Consider the following 19,222-nt stretch of genomic DNA (forward strand, 5'->3'; position numbering starts at 1 on the left):
TAAAGAAAATTTATGAAATCTGTAAAAATTCTAGACTTTAGAATGTTAACTATAACATGGACGAATCTGGTTCATAATCTGTAAAGTTATGCATTTTTCAGGATTTTCAAAGCTTGATCAACACCTCAATGCAATGATTTCACACGGAATTATGAATTTAAAAAAATACCTGTTTATAGAAAAAAATTAAGGCTTCACGACAAAACTTTAATAGATTGTGAAAAAACTTTTCGTAAATGGGCACAGCAAAATATCGCTATGGTTAAGCTCCATGAAACTATTAAGTGAAAGTGATGTCGAAAAATACCATCACATCGGTTCGAACAAAAAAGGAGTTTTTTTTTCAGAAAACGGTTTAAATCTTTTTACGAACCATAGAAAGGCTTTCAAAATTTTTCAACAAAATAAAAAGGAAGCAATTGGTTTTTCGTTTTTGTAAAGAAGAATATTCGCTAAACATTTCAAATCAATTACATTATTTAAATTATTAAATTCGAGATTTAGTGATCAAGCTATTCAATTTTGTCTGATTTAATCACATTATATTGAAAAAAAAAATTTGGTTTTTGTCAAAAATTTTTTGTTGTCAAAAATAACGTAAAGCTCCGCAAACTATTATTACCTGAATTTCATTTTTAATGCGACCCGCCCAAAGAATTTCAAATTAAAAGTGGCCCTTTGTTTCAAAAGATTGCTCACCCCTGTTCTATAACATTTCACAGAAACCAGTATAACACGTGGTCTTCAATAAATTTGATCCTTTATTAAAAATTGTAAATTTGATAAAGTTACTTCAGTATTTACAATTTCTATATGAAATAGCCATAAACCTACACGCAAATATTCCGCACGTAGCGGCTGCGTGAGAAAGTACCGTAATCCGGGGTAAGATTGATCAAATTTTTCTATATATTTAAATTATTCTATCTGTTAAGGGGAATGTGGCATGTTTTATATTTTTAAAATCAAAACTGGACTCATATAAACGTAAAACATGGATGCAAAAATTTATTAGAATTCTTTAAATTTGATTTAAAAATCGTGCTCGTCTCTGTTCACAATTTGATGATTTGGGGTGACATTGAACAGTCTCTATTTTGACGGTTTTAACGAGTTTTCTTGATCATAAAGGATACAAAACACCTTCATAATATTTACATTTGTAAGTTTATCAATTTTACCTTGATTTCTAACGTTTTATTTTAAAAATATTTATAATCGTAAAAAGAACAATGATGTTGCCTACATTTAGGGGCAAAAATTGTAATAGTTGCTAAATAGTTTTAGCTTCAAAATACAAATGAAATTTTACTTTCACACATTCACCTAGGCCCTCTTAATATTTCCATTTTCATTTTTTCTTCAAAGTTAACGATTTGATAAGGTTCCTATCCATTTCTCCAATACGGGCTTACTCTAGCAAAATGTCCTTGTTTTTTTAATATAAAAAATTATTCATTAAATGTCTATAAAAACAACACCACAACTGTTCATATACAAAGAAAAAAAAGATGTTCTTTCACATTAAACAATCCGTTTGCTTCTTAATGCTTTTTGGTATCATCAGGAGAGCTGTTTGATTGCGAACCTAGGAAAAAAAGATATTTTAAGATTCTGAAATAAGATTTTTACTAGCAGAAAAAAATTTCAAATACAAACCAAATTTTGTCTATTTAATACTCAATTTATAGGCTTTCAAACGTAGAAAACAGTTTTCAAATATTCAAACTATAGACTAAGTTATTGATGATAATATGGAATAGTTTATTGTTGGTCAAAATTTATCCCGGTGATCAAAGTTGCCCTGTTTTACGGTACATAAATTTAATCCAATTGATTTACACGTAAAATCATTGAAATCAAAATGTATAAAAAAAACGTCCAATAATAACAGTTGCTTTGTGGAAGACACCTACAAATAACGTAAATTTCTATTGAAGTCAACACGATGTACAATAGGGAAATAAGGACACAAAATCTCTCAAAAATTCATATCCGACGTCGGATTTATCCAGAGCCATCTATGAGAGTTTTATTTGACCTTATTTACTTAGAAATGATTTTTTTTATATGAAATTGTTACAACAGTTGTTTTGAAGGACTGTGATATATGAAACAAACATCAAATGATTTTTAAAATGACGTTTTTTTTTATTTTCACAATGAAAACTTAAAACAGATATAAAATAAATTACAATCCATCGTTGGGTATATATTAGGTTATAAAACTCTGAATTCAGGTCGAAAAACAAAAGGTACAATCTTGCGTTTTCTTTCAAAACCGATCATCGATTGATAATATTTCTAATTATTTTATGACACAATATTCTCAAAAAACACTTCTTAGTTTCTGTTCTGATCTGCCCTTAAATTTAAGCCTGTCTTTATTTTTTTTTTGAGTAAATCTGATCTTTTATTAGTCAGAGAAGTTAACAGAAAATTATGAATGTACATGATGAAGTTGTCTAATTTAAGTTGGATTGAATTTTGCATTTGTCCTAGACAAACCTTTGTTCCTTTTATTCTTTGTAAGTGCTCTTTTTGTCTTACTGTTTTTTCCTAACCACGTTATATATTCATTAAATATGGCACAATTATTCGCCTTATGAATAACTTCAACACCACTTGTTTCAATTGGGTTTTTGCTCTTGATTGATTCTGGATACCGCTCCGGACTTAGGCTACCGAAATCCTCCCTGGAAACATCCTCTGGTAAAAACAGTAGCGATATCCTTTTGACACTCATCGGGAAGATTTCTTCGGTTTTTGTTGACAGAAAAGATTACTTGTCGTCAGCTTGAGGGTTGATTTAATTAAAAATACAAATTTTGATTCCTTTCTATCTGAATTGTATCGATTCGAATGATGCTTCGAAAGACATGGCTACAAAAATCAGTTTTATGTTGACAGTTGTTTGTTTGCAAATGAAACATTAATTGTCAACAGGAATTCATTTCACTTAAGAAATCTAGGATCTGAACAATCCTATTGATAATGGAAATAAAATAAGAAATTATCATAGTCAAGCATCAACCAGCCAACGATTTTTTGGATCAAAAACTCATACTTCTGTTCGAGGTATCGAGAGAATTCTTATTCCAAGAAATCCTAAAGATCAGCCAGTAGCAGTAAAATTAAGCTCCTATCAATAACCCTTCTGAGCTGTTATTTTACTTTTATTTTCAAATTCAGTTCATCTTATCCATTCAAGAGCGCATAACAGTACCTTGATTAGGTTGGGAATAAAAAAAAATCTTGTATACAGTATCTATTCGTTTCTTGAAGATTGATGCTGACGCTGAAACTTTTCCAATGTGGGAAATGAAAGGAGGAAAAAAGCGTCCGGCTCCAAAGAAATTCAACCAACCACAAATTCCGTGGAAAGCACCTTCAAAGTTGGTCCTTTTTTTCCGCAGAGACCCTTGGCTTAGCCACACAAAACTCTCCGCCACTTATTCAAACGTAACTCTCCTGCCGGTTCTTGTCCAACATAATGATGCCCCCGCCATTTGGTCGATGCTCGATGGTTAATCTCGTTACGTAGGGATTTCGAACCGCTGGAGCTGGTGTGGGTCCATGGACAACCGTAACAATCTGATCCGATTCCTGGAAAGTGGAAGCGGAACCAGAAGAAGGTGCTGATCCCGCTTGACCTCGGCTCTCGTTCAAACGGCGCTGCAGGCAGCTCAGGTCCCGGAAATGTTCACTTCGATCGTCCAGCAGCTGCTGATGGCGCCCTACCCGGGCAAAGATGGGGACAATCGTCGATTCGAGCAGCTCGTCATGGCCGCTGATGGCTCCACTAGCCAGAAGCCGGCTGAGCACCTGCAGGATGTGCCGGATGGTTTTCCGCTGGGCTTCCGCCTCAACCCGACTCTGCTCCTCCCCAGGTCTCGTGTAGAACTTTTGGTTGAAAGTTCCGGTCAGGAAATGGATCAGCGGTCGGCTGCTGGCCAGGTGATGGTGGCACTTTTTGTTCGAGGACATGTTGAACAGCATCGCGGTGATTTGTTCCTGTCAAAGAGATAGAAAAGGGAAAAAAGTGGAATTAATTGATTTGTTCTCTGGGGGACTGGTGCAAATTTTAAAATATTTGAACGTTTGGGAATTTTCAACTCTGATTTTTTTTTAATCTCATAGGAAATAATTCTAGAAATTTAAAGGAACATCTTTTTGACCTTACTTATTTTCTATGACAATTGATATGAACGACTGATTGTTCAAACTTAGAATTATTAAATTTTTTGAATCGATCCCACTTAAGTGCCACTTTCGGCATTAAAATATAGAAAATGCAGATGGTTCTGGAGAAAAAAACTCATTCGGCACTCCAAATAGTTTTTGAACCGACTTATCCTGGGGACATTGGACAAAGTTTCCCAATGAGTGACAATTAGCTTTGAGATGTAACAAAGTGAAGAACAAGATAATGATTTAAATTTTAAATTAAAGCTCTGAAAGAGAGAAAGAACATTTGAGTGAATGAACAATTCAATAAAATGATCTGATTTTTTGAATACTATCATACCAATGGCAAATCTGAATCAATTTAAATTGAAGCAATTGAAAATCGTCTTATAATCGATCAATCTTGTTTCGATCATAGTTTATAACATGTGAATTAGGGTTGCACGAAATCGCATTATATCTAGATTTAGGGAAATGAACTTCCAAATGAAATGACACCTAAAGGTGTAAGAAACAAAACTTGATCTGGCGACTCAAAAAAAAATAGTGCTAACAAGTTGCACTGATTTAATTTTTTTTCAAGGACATTCTTCACCACTAAAGTTTGAAAAAAAAATTATTAGACTTCAAAAAATTATAAAACATGTACCTAATCCCGTTTCCCCCGATCTCTATGAAACTTGATGTTGCCTCGAGGAGAATCCATTAACTTAACACTAAGTCGTAAATCTTTCGAATGTGATGGCTAGCACCGATCCTGGTTTTATTTATTTATTTTTCTTCGTAATGTGCGTTTAAAAACAAAAGTTTGTTTCGACTCTTATGTTGCATATATGTAAGTTACGGTCGGACCCGACGCGCACCGAAGGAAGCGCACCCGAATTGCTGATTCAGCTGGGACACGCTAGACACCGCGAGGTACTCAGGTGTCAACCAACAACGCGTGCAAAAGTGGATCGTTTTCTGTAACATCAAAAGCGAGTGAAATAAAGTTAGTTCATATTTAGGTTTGTAACGTGCAGGTTGTTCTTTTTAAAAAGACCGAAAACCCCACCCGGACATAACTTGTATGCTAGACTGGTTCGATTTGGGGTCCTTTGAATTTCTCAAACTCTTGGGTCTAAAACGTTTTGTTTTGGTTCAAAATTCATCGATGATTTGGAAGAATTTTTAAGTAGCGTTTGCATGAGTAAATTTGAGCTTTTGTGATTCTTTGGGAAAATTGAATATTTTGTTCTTAAAAGTCAACATCATTTTTGTTTCTTTTGTAGGATCGAGCCTGGTAATCGGTTTTGTACCAATATATTAGGGAAAAGTTATTATCAGTTGAATAGGGGTCTTTTGACATTGAAAATCAATCGATTCAACTGACATCACTGCTTCTGCCTAGCGAGCAGTAATTCGATAGGCGCAAGTAGTGATGTCAGTTTAATTGCTTGATTTTTAATGCTAAAAGACATACCCCTATTCAACTGACAATAACTTTTTTGCTTAATAAGAGACGAAGTCACGGTCTCGAACAAAGTTGTTTAGCGTAAAATTTCCTTAGAAGAATTTAAAAATTGACATGTTTCATATGTTTTTATTAATTTGTCGAATTATCTGACCCCAATATGCGCTCCAGTAGAACATTGTCACTTCTAGTAATGAACTCAGTGAAGGAATGCGTATTTGGGTCACAAGAATGGAGCAGTTTGGGTAATTTTTCTCTATTTTGACACTTTTTTTTTTGCAACATTCACAGAAGGAGGATACAATAAAAGGTGTGAAATAATAAAAAAAATATTTTTAACACCCTTTAGCCTTAATCCGCTCTTGAGTAACAATATAACACTATTGGAAGTTTGACGGCTTGTAACTTTATTCGGGTGCATCCAAACAGAATAATTTCTTTTGGGACCCTCATTAAATTCTCAAAATCTTTAAATTTACATCATTACTTTTTTATGGAGGTACCCTGAAGGCCCGGGCAGAAAAAACTCTAAAATTAGATGTTTTAAGACAATATTCTGCTACAACACTGATGTTTTCCAGTATTTAAAGTCTAAGAAAACAATCCGAAAAAACATACTTCGAAAACATATTACTGAAAAATTACTAAGCCTCTAAGAAAGCTGAAGTTAGAAGTATCGCAGCGCTTAGTTAATTACACTACTAGAATCGGTATGAATTTGGCTTTCTGGTGAATATAAATTTTACGTAAACATACTCAAAATCCACTGAATACTTATTTGAATTTAGGTGTTAAAGCATCTGAGAATTTGAAATTGACAGAAAGTCCCAAAAACTGGTACCTTGGAAAACTCGTTAAAAATCCTGTGTTTCGTATTTTAAAAATCGAAAGATGCGAAAATGTGCCGAGTTACAGCAACTTTACAATCCTCTTTTCAAATTTATTATACATATTCAAAGTTATCAAATAATTATGGTTTAAAATATATCCTTTTGTGTAATTTAAAGCCTATAACATCAGCTTTTTTGGATGACACAAAATAAAAATTGCTTCAAGCATTCCGTAGCTGATCTGTAATCTTTTTTCCGAAGCATGTTATCTCTTTTTCTTCTTAGATTCTGATTATCGGAAATTCAAAGTTTTGTAGCAAAATTTTATTTGAATTGCGTTACGAGTTTTCCAAAACTATAAATTTTGTATGAATCGGTTGAGAAACGAGAGAGATACAGCAGTTTAAGTCAGGAGAGTCGAATTGACACTCCAGGAACTCTAACTGGTCAAAAATTCAGAGACGGACCAGGGTTAATCAGCTTTTTGTTTTGGAATGGTTGTGATGTTCACTTTTCACAAAACAGTTTTTCTAGGAATTTTACAAATCAGTTTATATAAAAATAAGCCTTAATCACCGTAGACTGAAATTGCAAACAATTCATATTAGCCTTCCTTTTTTAAAGTTTGAAAAGAAATTATATAATTGGAAGTTTGAAAAAAAGGAAATCTGGTTTAGAATTTAAATGTGAAAAATAAAATAATAAATTGGACTAAAATGCTCAAAAGATGGTATGCAAAAAATGATAGAAAACTGCTTATTCGAGCTACGATTATCAGAGCTTTCGCGTTATATGACCCACCACTTTCATACAAAATCTAACGCAATATATTATTACGCTATTCAATTGACGTTTTTCAGTGAGTTTGAATACAAAAATGCCGAAAAACGTCGACCAAATAACATAACAAAATTCATACATGTAGGTACTAAATTATACGCCTCCAGATGATAGGCAGCACCTGATTAAAAGGGTAGGGTTTGTGTATGTATATCATGTGATCTGATGTGGTCCTCCTCCCGACTTTCTTGTATAAGCGAGGTTCTACTGTATCCACTTTGCACAAAACAGATATATGGAGCAGAATTTTAATGAAAATTTAAATATATCGAAAATTATAATTAAAGCTTCCATTTCTCAAATTCTGTTTTTTTTTTGTCTTTTGCAATTGTCCGAAAATTCGTTTTTTTTTCATTTCTAGAACACAGAGAAGTGATTGAAATACCCATCTTTAACAGTTTGACAGTGCTTTATTATTATATTATATTTGTATGAAATCATCGAGTTTGCAATAAAATATTTTAAACTTTTGGAGATTCGAAAAAATAGAAAGGAGAGATTTAATGTTTGTTCCGACTGTTTTTTAGGTAGCAGTTAGCGATTTGCGATTAGCGCTGTAATTTAATTAGCGATCGCTAACTTTGAATGTGTTAGCAATTAATTAAATTAGCGGCGCTCGTTTTGCAGTTAGCGATGCCAAACACTGATCAATACTAATGACAACTGTTTGACAAGCAGTTACCAAAGGATCATTACAGCTAACCCTCTATTGCATGGACTATTTATTCGTTGAGAAAAAAATTTCGTTAAGGGAAACAACTATACTGACCACTAACTGAGCAATTTCTGCCAAAAAATAAAACTGTTGTTAAAATACTTTTGAATGTGGAAACAGTGTAAGAAATGCATTTAGAACATAATAGAATAGATTCTTAAATATTTTTGTATTCTTATACAAGGTTGCATTACGCTAAAAAATGTGAAAAAAGTTCGAAGAGATATATGGTCTGGTACATGGCCGTAGGAACGGGGGGGGGGGGTTTGGGGGGTTAAACCCCCCCCCCCATGAGGATCCAAAACAGAAAGCGAAAGATCCTACTCTACATTCAAAATTTTGAATTTAGAAAGAACTAAATTATGGTAAAAGAGTAAGTTTAATCAACAGTAACAATCCAGACTAAAACTAATGCCAAAACCTCAAAATCTCAACCCAAGTTCAAATTCTGCTTCACTTTTTCATAATTATCTCACTTTTTCATCGAAATTCAGGTCTGAATACAGAATTGCGAATTAAATCAAACCCACTTCACAGGTTCTGATTCCATAATCCTCATGACCAAAAGTGTATTTACCGTAAAGTTTTTCGAATTTTGGATTCTGTATCCAGTTCAGGATTGTTGATTTTCAGTTCGAATAATCACAAGGAATTAGAAATGAAAAGCCGCTTTGAAATCCTGGTTGCGGACCTAAATGTGTTAAGATAGCTTGTCAATTCAATTTTCAGATTTCTGAATCAAAGCAACCGAAAGATTCCTTTTAATTCAACCACGGTAAATGAAAAGTTCATATACCAGCATTTCGATAGCAACTTTCTACCTTCTTCAGTGAACGTTTTCGATTAAGGCTTACAACACAACAGAGTTCCAGATTTCAATTTTTTATACAAAATTAGTTTGTGAACACAATTCAGCTGAAAATCACAAATAAAAGGTAGAATTTGATTTTTTCTTGTTTAATACTCAAAACCCACATTTAAAAAAAAAAACATCTACAGGATTTTCATTATGGAATTTATTTTTTATGAAAAACATTTACTGTTAAAGAAAAATCTTCACCTAAAAATCTGCAAAAAAATCTATATTTTTCCTGTGTATTGTTCAACATTATTAACACATTTATGACACAAAAATTTGTCATTTTATGTTTCAGAAACCAATGAACAAAATACTGTGTTGTGTTACATTTTTTAGAACGAGGTTTCGTTATTAGATTAATAACATTTGAATTATGTTAGCATACTAGCCGCAAACCAAAATCGAGATATCTCGTATTTGGTTCGCAATGTATTGCAGTTTTTTTTAAAACCAAATTTAAAACTGCATGAATTGGTTCAAAAAAATTTGATCCAAAAATCTGATGATTTTTTCCGCTTACTTTTTTTAATTGAAAATTTGATTTATCAAAGTTGAAATCTTTTAATTTGAAAAAAAGTTTGGAAGATTGGGCTTGTTTGTTTTGAGTATAGAAAAGCTTATTTTATTCCGAAATCCAATAAGTTTGATCTACCAGACTCTTAAACAAATTCAAAGATTTCGACCATCGATGAAAGCAAATCTAGCTGACCTTTAAGGTTAAGGACCAATTTTCTAAAGTAACAATTATTACGAAAACTTTTAAGTACTTAAAAATTAATAACCATATAGTTACAAACATTTTTTTGTTAATTTTTTTTTTGTTTTCGTTGTGTGTTGGGCAAAAAATCATAGATACAAATCAGTGACCAAAACCCCCCCCATGAGTCGGTTCTTCCTACGGCCCTGGTCTGGTATGCAGTACAGGGCTCATGACTGCATAATCGAACATTTTAGTTAAGCCCTTTAATCGTAGTGTTGTTTAAAAACAACATTACCAAAATCCAAATATCTCGAAAACGCGTGGATTTTTTTTAAGTAAGATTCTAGAGATTAAAAGAAATTAGCCCAAAGTATTTTATTACGATATTCTAATGTATGTGTGAGATATCGAACAATATCTGCGGAAAAATTTCAAAAATCTATTTTTTTTTTTTGAAAAAGTGGTTTTTAGAAAATCGTTGTAATTTCTTCAGATTTGCAAATTCTAACACATTTTTTAATCTCTATCAATCACAAACACAATTAACAAGGTTTTTAAGAAATTAGCCAAACCGTATTGTAATGAACTAAGAATTTCATAAGTTATTTTTCAACTTTGATGGACCATAACTTTTATAATACCTACTCAAAATAACGACTTCAAACCTTTTGAGTTTTGTTATTCGGATTAAAATGTTATTATTTCATTGAATCTATAACCGCAATTCTCATTTCAAAAAAGTCATGCATTAACGGTTAAGAACCAACTTTTCAATGAAACTTGTTAAATGATCATGCACTTTTTGGGTCAAATAAAAAAAACAGTTTGCTGTTAAAAAAACTCAGACTATTTTTACTGAATTGCTTTTTTCAGAAATATATCCTTTAAAGCCGATATTTTTTAAAGTTTAATTCTTTATACGATTTTTTTCATGAAAAACTTAAGAAATTTTCTATCTTAGTTATTGGTATTTACTGAACTGTAAAAGGTTTTTTCAAAAGTCACCTTGAACACTTGAAACAAATGTTGATGATGCATTTTGTGTACTCATGCTAAACCAAAATGTCAGGTTTTAATTTTTCAAAACTAAATTTTGAGACCAAAACCTCAGTAACTGAATTTTTGTGTAAAATTATTAATGGTCTCACGGAGATTTGAACATGATTGAATCCGATTAATAATTAAATATAGTAAAAATTTATCGAGTTCTTTTAATTTTTAGAAGAACACGATATCAAGAGATTTGGGTGGATGTCTGTCAGAACTCTGGAAGTGTTTGTTATTTTATTTTTATCTAGCAATTGTCAAGTTATTAAATTAGTAATTTGTTATTCAGTGGCTACCGACTAACTTTTTTAAAATAAATATGTTCACCAAAAGGTATTCTTCTCAAACAGTTGTATCACATTTGGTTGAAACTAGTGTTCAATGAAGGTAGTGCTTATCAATCCAACTAGTTAATACAAGTGGAAAGCTTAACTTTCAATAAATAAAAAAAAAAGTTATTAGCTCATTACTAAATAACCACTAGCATTCCATAAGTGGTTTAAATATTTCATGGTATATAACTAATTCAAAATTTCCTTGCTTGACAGCGTTTAATGACATTTCGATTAAATATCAATTGAGCAAAGCACAATATAGTATTTTCTTAGTACGTTCATTGACGCAGCATCCCACAGGACCTCTAGGAAACTCAGCAAAAACGAACCTTGTGGGTGTCAAATCACGTTGCACCATTGCATCAGATCAGATCATCGAACGTTTGACCACAATCCCAATCACCGGGGACCAGGTGCTGCAACGAACGGCTCCATAGACAATCATTTTGTCAACTGCTGCAGATTGCATTGATGAAAAGTTATTGATGCTTCAAAAAGCTTGCGTTTCAGCAGTGTTACCAATGAATGAAATAGTGGTTCCGTAGAAATCTGTCATCCCACCTCTCCGAATCAAAACGGCAGATGGTGATACCAAAGTAAACGTCATGGCTTTCAATCTTCGAGCTGAGTCGGGTGTTCGCCATAATTATCGAAGGCAACGCAAACAACTCCGGAGGGAAATTAATTCACATTAAGGTTTGAAGAAGCTCCCCACCCTCGCACATATTGGAGAGGAAGCTGCTTCAACTAGCTTAGGACGATGTCATCCCATGATTGAAGGTACCCACATTGTACCTATTTACTGGCTGCCACACCATGATGGACGGGTTTCGTTACAGATGGCAGGATAATGGTGATTGAAAACTATCGATTCATGGCTCAGCCCGATCGGCGACAGCAGCAGAACAATCCTTCTATGTCCTATTATACAATAAGGATGAATGAAGACAGTATAATGTATAATGTAGAACCGACCTCCAAGATTAAATGACAGATGCTTGGACTTGAGTTAGCACTTAACTTCTTGCGGTTATCAATTATTTAAATCAATTTGAGCAACTCTCATGAAGTTTTAGAAATATATCATAAATTTCAAAGGAAAAATGTGTAATATTGTATTCACTTACTTCATGCACTCATGATAATAATGTAAACTTTCGAAGGTATTCGTAATCCAAATACACATAGATTAAAATTGAAGGTAACCCGGGTGAATCTAGATCTAGAAGTTGGTAACTTGCGACTCTTTAAATAGCTTACCCTTTAGAACCCAATTTTTTAAGGATGATAGTTTTTTTTTGATAATTTTACACAAACTGCATAACTACAGGCACTAAGGAACATTACTTTCCGTAGTTTTTCGGTTGTAGTTTTTACAGACTTCAGCCATTTTTCCTTTATTTTGAATAACATCAACACTGACTCATAGCAAAGCCGTGCGAACGGGGGAGGGGGGTGGGGGTGATAATTAAGTGGTTTAACCGGCTCCCTAGGAGAATTTTTACATGTTAAATTTTCAATACAAGGAATGCATTTACCGGGAAATCCCAAAAGGTGTTAAAAAATAAGGGTTTACAAATATGCCAGAGAATTGGCTCGCCTCCGATGCAATTTAGTCTTTAATCACTCATGAATTGAAACTTACTTTTAATTGTAGATTTCGATTTGCAATTTAGTAAACCATTTGTATTGAAACTAAAATCTTTACACACGAAAATCCCACCACGTATTAAAAATGGGTTTTTATTTAGAAATGTAACCAAACAAGTTCTAAATTTGAAACCAACCATTTAAACTTCTAAATTCATTCATTTTAGTATTCGATGATTACACATCACAAGTTGGTAGCCATATGTCAGGTGTTAAATTCTCACGATAGTCAACAGAATAAGCCACATAAAAATCAAAACCTAGTATCCATTACGTTATAACTTATCAGCTTAATTATAAAAAAAAAGATAATGCTATTCAAAATTTTATGGTGATATGAAATATTCATCAAGAAACTAATTTCAGCCTTATTTATATTAAGTGTTTCTCATTCTTCTGAATTCTTAACTGCTTTTTTAAATTGGTTTTGATAAATTACTCAAGACTTCAAAATCCGTATTTTTCCGAGGTGCAAAAAATGTATGAGCTTGTTTCAAATAAATTTGAGTTCTGATACAAATGAATTAGTTTTTTTTGTCTAACAGCTTTTGTTTTTGAAATCACTTTTGAAGATAGGTCAAAATCATTTGAAAAAAATTCTAATTTGACTTTTTTGTCAAAAATTTTGAACCATCAAAAAATTTAAAAAGGCTTCATATCAATTATCAACATTCCTCATGATCCCAAATAATTTTGATTTTGATTAGAAAAGTTATAAAAGTCTTCTACTTGTTAAAAAAGACATACACCGTCTTAGCCGATTTAGGCTTTACAGACTGAATAAATGACGTGGACAACTTAAGATTAACATTTAACATCCAGTACCGAGATGGGAATCGAACCCATGCCATCAGTGGACCTAGCGATTACCGTCTTACCACGCTAACCACTCGACCACCGAGACGTACAAACTACTACTTGTTCACACCTCTACTCAAATGGACGAAATTGAATTTGTGATATTTGTAAATAATAAACAAAGCCGGATTCATCAAATTTGTTAAATGAATAAAAACTTTTCTATTTAAATTTCTTCAATCATTTCGGAAATGCTTGTAATCATATTTTCATCATCATCATCACCATCATTATTAGATATTCATTAATCAGTTTTTTAACGTTCTTGTAGATATGTCAAAGCATCAATTTTCAATGATTAATTTCACTCAAAACAATCAAAACTGATTCATTTTTAAACTTGTAAACTCCACTTCATCAAAACTAAAAAGGTATATTTTCAATGTTCTTATTTTGTTCCGATATTCAAATAAATTCAGCAAATTTTTTAACATATTTTTTTAACTTTCTTAGTTTTAAATTGAAAAAAAAATAAATTTTTTCCAAGCTAGTTTCTCATTGTTATTTAATTCTGAATTTTTGTGTTCTGAAAGCATAATGTTCTTCGTTCATAAATTTTCAAAATTATTATTGTGAACTTAAAAAACTATCTTGTCCTTATATTTTGATAACTGGAAGAAATTAAATATCTCTGAATTTGTTATTTGATCACTAGCACTCTTGAAAAAAAATGATTTTCTTCTTTTTTTAGAATAAAATTCAATCAACTAGTAGGTTTGTGTATTGAATAAATTTTCTCAAGTGTAAAATGATTTTTTTCCCTAATTAAGAATTCACAATTCGAATCTTAAAAAATATTACAGCGGAATTTTTCAATCAAGCCTTTAATTGTGAATGAAGAAAAGTAATGTTTACTAAGACGATTTATGAACTACACAGTAATTATCATTTTGCTGAACAATTTTTATTCATGATTATTTTTATGCTTGATCTGAAATTTATTTTGAATTCCGATTAGTTTCTTTTTAAATCTGCGATATTATTTAAACATTTTAATTCTATGATTCTTATGTTAGAAGCTTTAAACTCAGGTTTTATTTGAAATTTTTATTCGAATTTATTTTAAATTTTTAAATTGACTGCTAAAAATTTATTTTCGAGCAAATTTCTGAACAAGACATTTGCTTGAATAAGGAACATCTTTTTAAATAATTTATTGCTAACTTGCCGGAAACAGCATTGATTCGAGACTTCGATTCTGATTTGTTTGAAATCGTTTTTGAAAAATTTATTATTGCTTCGAGCAGTGTTCAGAATATCAATCAAAACAAACACTCAGGATGCGTTTCCTGTTGGAAACATTCTGATTGTATAATGGGATAGCGCCTCTCGCAACTGCTTCGCCTGGCTGGTATGCAATCTCGATCAGCGCTCCTATCAGCTATGCAAACCGAGTCGCATCATTCAGAATTATCGGTTTAGCAAACATCGCATATCGGAGATGATTGAGATACAAACTGATCCATTCTGAATGTAGCTCACTCAGTATCTGCCTGAATTATATGAAATTCAAAATTATTTTTTGCAGGACGAGAAAAATCAAACAGTTGTGCGGGTCACCATAAATTCTCAGTAGTTTTATCGTGACGGACGACAGTTTAATAAAAGTACTTGTAAAAATTTAAAAACACGGCGAAAGTGAACATCTTTCCCTCACAAACACAACTACAATTTGATTTTAATCCTACTGATGTTAAAAAACGTTATAACAACAAATAAATTTATTAATTTGCTGTATATCAAATCAAACAAAATACGCTAATGATCGGCTTCATGTATCACTCACTCACTGCCTGATCCATTCACTCCTGATCGAAGACCAACAAGATTCGCCATATGCATTGCGCATTGGTGAGATTCCAATTTGATGATGGTGCTGCACTGTTTTGACAGCAAGCATCGTGCGAGGTGATCTGTATTTTAGCGATGAATTGAACGATCGATGATCTGGTAGGTCCAGTAGCAATCAATAACGAAACCCGACCGCTGTACGTTCAGGTGCGAAGGGCAATCAGAAACATTCATTGAAAATGAGTGATATTTGGAACACTGGCTTCGAGTTAATATGATGGTCAAGAGTAAAAAAAATTGTCTTAGAAATCAATTTCCTTATATATTGTGCATTTTTGGTACAGTGAAAACCCGATTTTGTCACACACCGATTTTGTCTGCCCCCGATTTTGTCTACCCCCGATTTTGTCTCATTTTTTCTCCCGATTTTGTCATCATTTTTTATTCAACACAAAAATACTAAATATCGCCTTTTTTTCATTTCCGTTGAACATCTTGAGGTTGAAATCATTCTGAAGGGACAAAACTGATGGATGATTACATCGATATTGAAAGTGAAGATGATTGATCAGGGACGTATCAAGATTTTTAAACAAAAAATTCAAGTTTTAAACAGGTTTTTTTGTTAATCAAAGTTGTTGAATACAATTATAACTAAATAAAATGGTATAAAAGAACATATTCAAGTAATCTTAAAGCTGTGTTTTATTTGTTTGAGCTTTCTTCAAAGCAATCTCTCTGATACGTTGCAAGAAGATGACATCTTCTATAGAGAGATCTGAAGCATCAGCCCAATCAACTATGTTGTCTAACATACGTACAGCTTCCACATCAATTATGTTTCTTGAAATTTCACATGAATCATTTGGCGTAGATGCCGCTAATTTTAAGCCTGGAGCTATGTACATCCGAAATTTTTAATGGCCCCAATGATTCGAGGGGCTCTTTTAATGCTGACTGATCATCCAGCGTCATGTTCAGAATTTCTTCATCCGTAAAAGCTTTACTTGCATATCTCTCCTCAGGGTCCTGTGGCAAAATAGTTTCATCGCGGTTATTTACATCAATCAAATGAATCAAGGGAACATCATCTTCGTGAACGAGTTTGATATTTAAAATAATTCCAATTTTCTTCCATTACTACTGCATTACTGTACGCTTTATTTCACTCCAAGCATCGTGCATCCAGAAACATAAATCCCTCAACGTTATGCTCTTCAAGCTTTGACAGATATTGATTTCGCGAGCCATGACATGTAGCAAAAGTTTTTGACGATATTTAAGTTTACAGTTCTGAGTTACATTCTGGTCCATGGGTTGAATTACTGGAGTCACATTTGGAGGCATTAAAAACAGTTATCAAACCATCATCGCTACTTAGCTCATCATTCGTATGATATGCTGAGCAATTATCCAGTAACAACACAGCTTTAGGAAGAATAGACATTTCGGCTGAAAATTTGCGTACTGCTGGTACGAAGTCCTAGAGGAACCAGGGGCGGGATTATGGAACTCGAAACAATCGAGTTTCGTCCGATTCGACCAACTTTGGCATCACCGATCTCGATTCGAATGGAACGTTTCGAGATGATCTACTACCCGATTCACTCAAAATCTAATACGTTAAAATTTAGAACTTGAACGAGATTCGTAATACTGATTCTAATCCGATTCGAGTTCAACTCGAAACGGGTAACTCGAATCGAATAGGGTTCATAATTCCACCCCAGTTTTGGAAAATCATTTGAGTCATCCAGGCATTTTTAGAGGCTAAATATGTGACAGGCACATTATTTTTTTTTATTTGAACCGAAGCTTTGAATCTTATCTTCAGTAAATTATAACCAAAAGAAATAATTAGATCTTTTGGATTTGAATCATTAAAGATTATTTAATTTTTCTGATAACACCGGTCGAAACAAGGTGTTTAAAGATGCGTAAAACCAATATTGTATGATGTTTTGATGTAAAAAAAACCTATAACTAGTAATATATCAAAAAGAGAATATCTACTACAAAACCTCTAAACTGTTTTGTTGGGATAATATACGTTTTTTGTAGTAATTTATTAGTAATATGACGGATTAAAATCATTTTTTCAAAATCTCCCGGTTTTATCACTCTCCCCGATTTATCACTCTAAAATTCATCATGGGGGTGATAAAATCGGGTTTTCACTGTATTATCATTATTTCTAGCTAAATTTTTACCAACTGCAAATTTTTTGGATCACTACAAAAATGATCAATTTTCTAAAAACTGGTTTTTTTTTTACAGTTTTTCATGTTTTGAATCTTCTCTTAGCTGTAACTTTTGACAACTTCGTATCAAACAGGTTTCAGTAACAACGATTGATAGAATGACATATTCCTCATCATTTAGCGAAATTTTTTTTTTTAAACCAACTATTCGATGTGGTTTTATGACATTTTTTCGTAAGGGTTGGGCACTTAAGTGTTTAATACAGAAAGATATTGATCTTCCAAATTGAATAGATATACCAGACTTGGCATAAACTTCCCTCTTTTTTAGATGTTAGCTTTCCCAGAATCTAAAAGAAAACCTTGAAGATCACTCCTTCATCGTCAGTTTGAAACGAAAGTGAGACAGTATCACATGGAAAGACTTTATTAACTCTTCGATGCAAGACTTTTTTTTAAATGAGAATTGCAGTTATTGATTCCGTGAAATACTAACATTTCAATTCGAATAACACAACTGAACAGGTTTGAAGACGTTATTTTGAGTATTATGAAAGTAACGACCCAGCAAATTTGAAAAATAATTTTAGAAATTTCTAATTCAATTTAAAACAATATTTAAATTTCTTCCCAACCTTGTGAATTGGATGCACGAAGGTTTTTGTGATTGATTGAGATAAAAAAAAATTGCTAGAATTTGCAAATCTAATTAAATTATAGAGTTTTTCCCAAATCCTTTTTTTTTCAAAAAAATAAATAAATTTGATTTTTGCAATTTTGTTTTTATATTTTGTTCAATATCATGGACTAGTTTTTCTTAATCTCTAGAATGATTTATTTGTCAATACATAAAAATATATAAGCGTTTTCAAGATATTTGGATTTTGATTTATGTTGTTTTATAACAACAACATTGCATTAAAGCAAGGGTGGCCAAACCCGCGGGCCACATTGAGGAGTTAACTGGCCTCAGAAAAATGTAAGATCGTATCCAAATCGTTAAAAAATCGTAAAAAAAAATCACCTAATCATATTACGTCATAATTAAAATTATACTATTACAACAATTTTATGCTTTCGTAACTTGAATTCTATTTCAACATCTTCGTAGATCCATCAAAATTTACTAACTTTGGCAAACTAAGTGAAATATCAAAAGTTTGCTCTGTAAATTTTCCAAATTTGTTATTTTTTTGCTAAGCTTTAACAGAAAAAAGTGTATTAGCGAAAATTAAGCCAATTCCAAATATATTTTTATTGGCAACATGCTCTGTATTGATGTACATCAATAATGGAAAACTAGAAAGGATTTACAGTTGGGTAGTAGAATTCAACCGGTTTTGTGCTGACAAATATCTCAGAAAAAAACCTTTTTTTCATAACTATTTCTTAAAAAAGGTGCAAAGATTAATTAATTTCATATTTATCCTGTTCATAAAGAGCATTTGCCAAAATCGAATATTGCCAAACCCTCAACTATTTTTTTTTCTTATTACAACAACAAAAAACTGTTATTATCAAAATAAACGTAATTTTTAGTTAATTCTATACTATTTTTAATCATTTTGTTTTCTATATATCATGTTTTTGATACATTTTAAATATTTCTTGTTTTGTTTGTAATTTTGTTTTTTTCAGTCGCATTTGCTATTTTTGTCATTCTTCATCAGTTTTAAGTAATTTTTTTGTCATTTTAACTGTTTTTCTTGTATATGTTTTTCAGTTTTATGAAATATTCATCATTTTTGTCATTTT

The 19,222-nt window shown here is 32.2% G+C and overlaps 1 protein-coding gene across 1 annotated transcript in view; it reads right to left on the minus strand.

The window, feature by feature from the left end:
* Positions 1-2,127: 2,127 nt before the first annotated feature.
* The window catches only part of LOC129747602 (uncharacterized), a 70,532-nt gene continuing 53,437 nt past the window's right edge, over positions 2,128-19,222 (minus strand). The window contains exon 5 of the mRNA XM_055741895.1: positions 2,128-4,014. Within this exon, the coding sequence (XP_055597870.1) occupies positions 3,457-4,014 (558 nt within the window). The 3' untranslated portion in view covers positions 2,128-3,456. The remainder of the gene's footprint in view (positions 4,015-19,222) is intronic.

Source organism: Uranotaenia lowii, chromosome 2 (genome assembly GCF_029784155.1).
Source record: "Uranotaenia lowii strain MFRU-FL chromosome 2, ASM2978415v1, whole genome shotgun sequence".
Lineage (NCBI taxonomy): Eukaryota > Metazoa > Arthropoda > Insecta > Diptera > Culicidae > Uranotaenia > Uranotaenia lowii.